This window comes from Nuphar pumila, chromosome 17, assembly GCF_984573655.1.
Source record: "Nuphar pumila chromosome 17, dmNupPumi1.hap1.1, whole genome shotgun sequence".
Lineage (NCBI taxonomy): Eukaryota > Viridiplantae > Streptophyta > Magnoliopsida > Nymphaeales > Nymphaeaceae > Nuphar > Nuphar pumila.
This window is the reverse complement of record NC_143265.1, coordinates 84,117,089-84,118,623: the sequence shown is the minus strand read 5'-3', so window position 1 is coordinate 84,118,623 and position 1,535 is coordinate 84,117,089. Positions and strand designations below refer to the sequence as shown.

At 42.7% G+C, this 1,535-nt stretch overlaps 1 protein-coding gene across 1 annotated transcript; it reads left to right on the top strand.

Annotated features, from left to right (window-relative positions):
* The first annotated feature begins 245 nt into the window (after positions 1–245).
* LOC149812573 (Thioredoxin superfamily protein) lies at positions 246–1,535 on the top strand. Its single transcript, XM_089992708.1, has 3 exons — positions 246–576; positions 678–767; positions 1,200–1,535. The coding sequence occupies exons 1-3, from the start codon at positions 301–303 to the stop codon at positions 1,278–1,280; spliced, it is 447 nt and encodes a 148-aa protein (XP_089848834.1). The 5' UTR covers positions 246–300; the 3' UTR covers positions 1,281–1,535.

Below are 1,535 nucleotides of genomic sequence, written 5' to 3'. Positions count from 1 at the left end.
CTCATTCAAAGCCCAGAACACAAACGTGATTCAGTGAATCATGGGGACATACACCACCCTATCTTTTGGGGATTTCCTACATTTTTTTTTAATAGCCTTATTCATTCAAAAATTTGATGAAAACTTAGCATTTAATAGAAACGTTAAGTACCACGTGGCATACACCACCCTCAGGATGGTCGGCCGCCAATTTTAGCATGATTAAAAGGCTCATGGTCAGCATGACCTGATCTGCTTCAGAAAATTTGGCCACCACACAGAGAGAGAGAGAGAGAGAGAGAGAGAGAGAGAGAGAGAGAGATGGCAGCCGCAGGAGCGAGGGTGATGAGGGGAGCACGAACCGCTTCCGTTATTTCTTGCCGGATGCCTTGTTTCGAAAACCACCGATGGCGTGGATCTTCTAACCTCAAGTTCAGATTGGCCGCGTCTTTCTCTGCCACCGCGAATTCGAAACCTCAGAGAAAACTCATTCTCTACACTAAACCAGGATGTTGTTTATGCGAGGGTCTCAAAGAAAAGTTGGATTTGGTCTTCAAGTTGGGTGGTCCTGATTCTCTCCAAGATGTGGACCTCCAGGTTGGTGTTCTTCCTTTGCTGTCCTTTTTTCCCCTTTGATTGATGAGGAATTGGGATCCTTTTAGACTTTTGAAGAGATTTGCATCGCATTCATGGTTTAGGTTAGAGATATTTCCAGCAATCCAGAATGGGAGAGATGTTATCAATATGAGGTCCCTGTATTGGCGAAAGTCCTTTCTGACGGTACAGAGGTGAGAGTTTGTTGCTGGCGTTCGTATGAATCTTTAGCCTTCTTGATATTACGGATGCCTATGATTGGGAGTAGAAACTAATGTCATGTCTGTTGGATGAAATACTATAATTTTGGGCTTTGGATAGCAATGCTAATGGCCTATCATTGGAATACTTCTTGATTTTGGGTTCTGGTTTGGCTGCACTGCTACACCTCCAAGTTTTCCTTCTTTCCACCCCCCCCCCCCCCCCCCCCGTTTCCTTCTTTTCTTCTGATGTAAGTTCTGAAGGATTAGCTTTTCTGTGGCTGCTGGGCGTGTGTTGGAAATGGTATCCAATTCCCCTGGATAAAAGGCCCCATCTCTAACCATTGTATTCAACCCTTAATATGATTACAGGATTCTTTTCTATATGATTTATTTTTAACTCATTTTCGAGTGAATGACTTGCAGGAGAACCTTCCGAGATTGTCGCCTCGCATTGCAGTAGAGCTGATCAAGAAGAAACTTGCTGCTGCCCTGCAATACGACTGAATCCTATAGCATAAATGTAATTCTTTGTTAGCTGCATTTCTAATATTTTAAGTGCGAATCAATTTTCTACCGAACTGTGTGCTTAGCAAAGGTGCAGGCTCTAAAAAGAAAAGGATCACAAGACTTTTTTGCTTTTCTTGTATGATGAACTCTCTAGCATCTCTGTTCATGCAAGGTTATCCAGATTCCAAGCAGATTCTGCCAAACATACCTATATGTACTACTGTAGACTTTAAACATATGTTTGGATTTCTC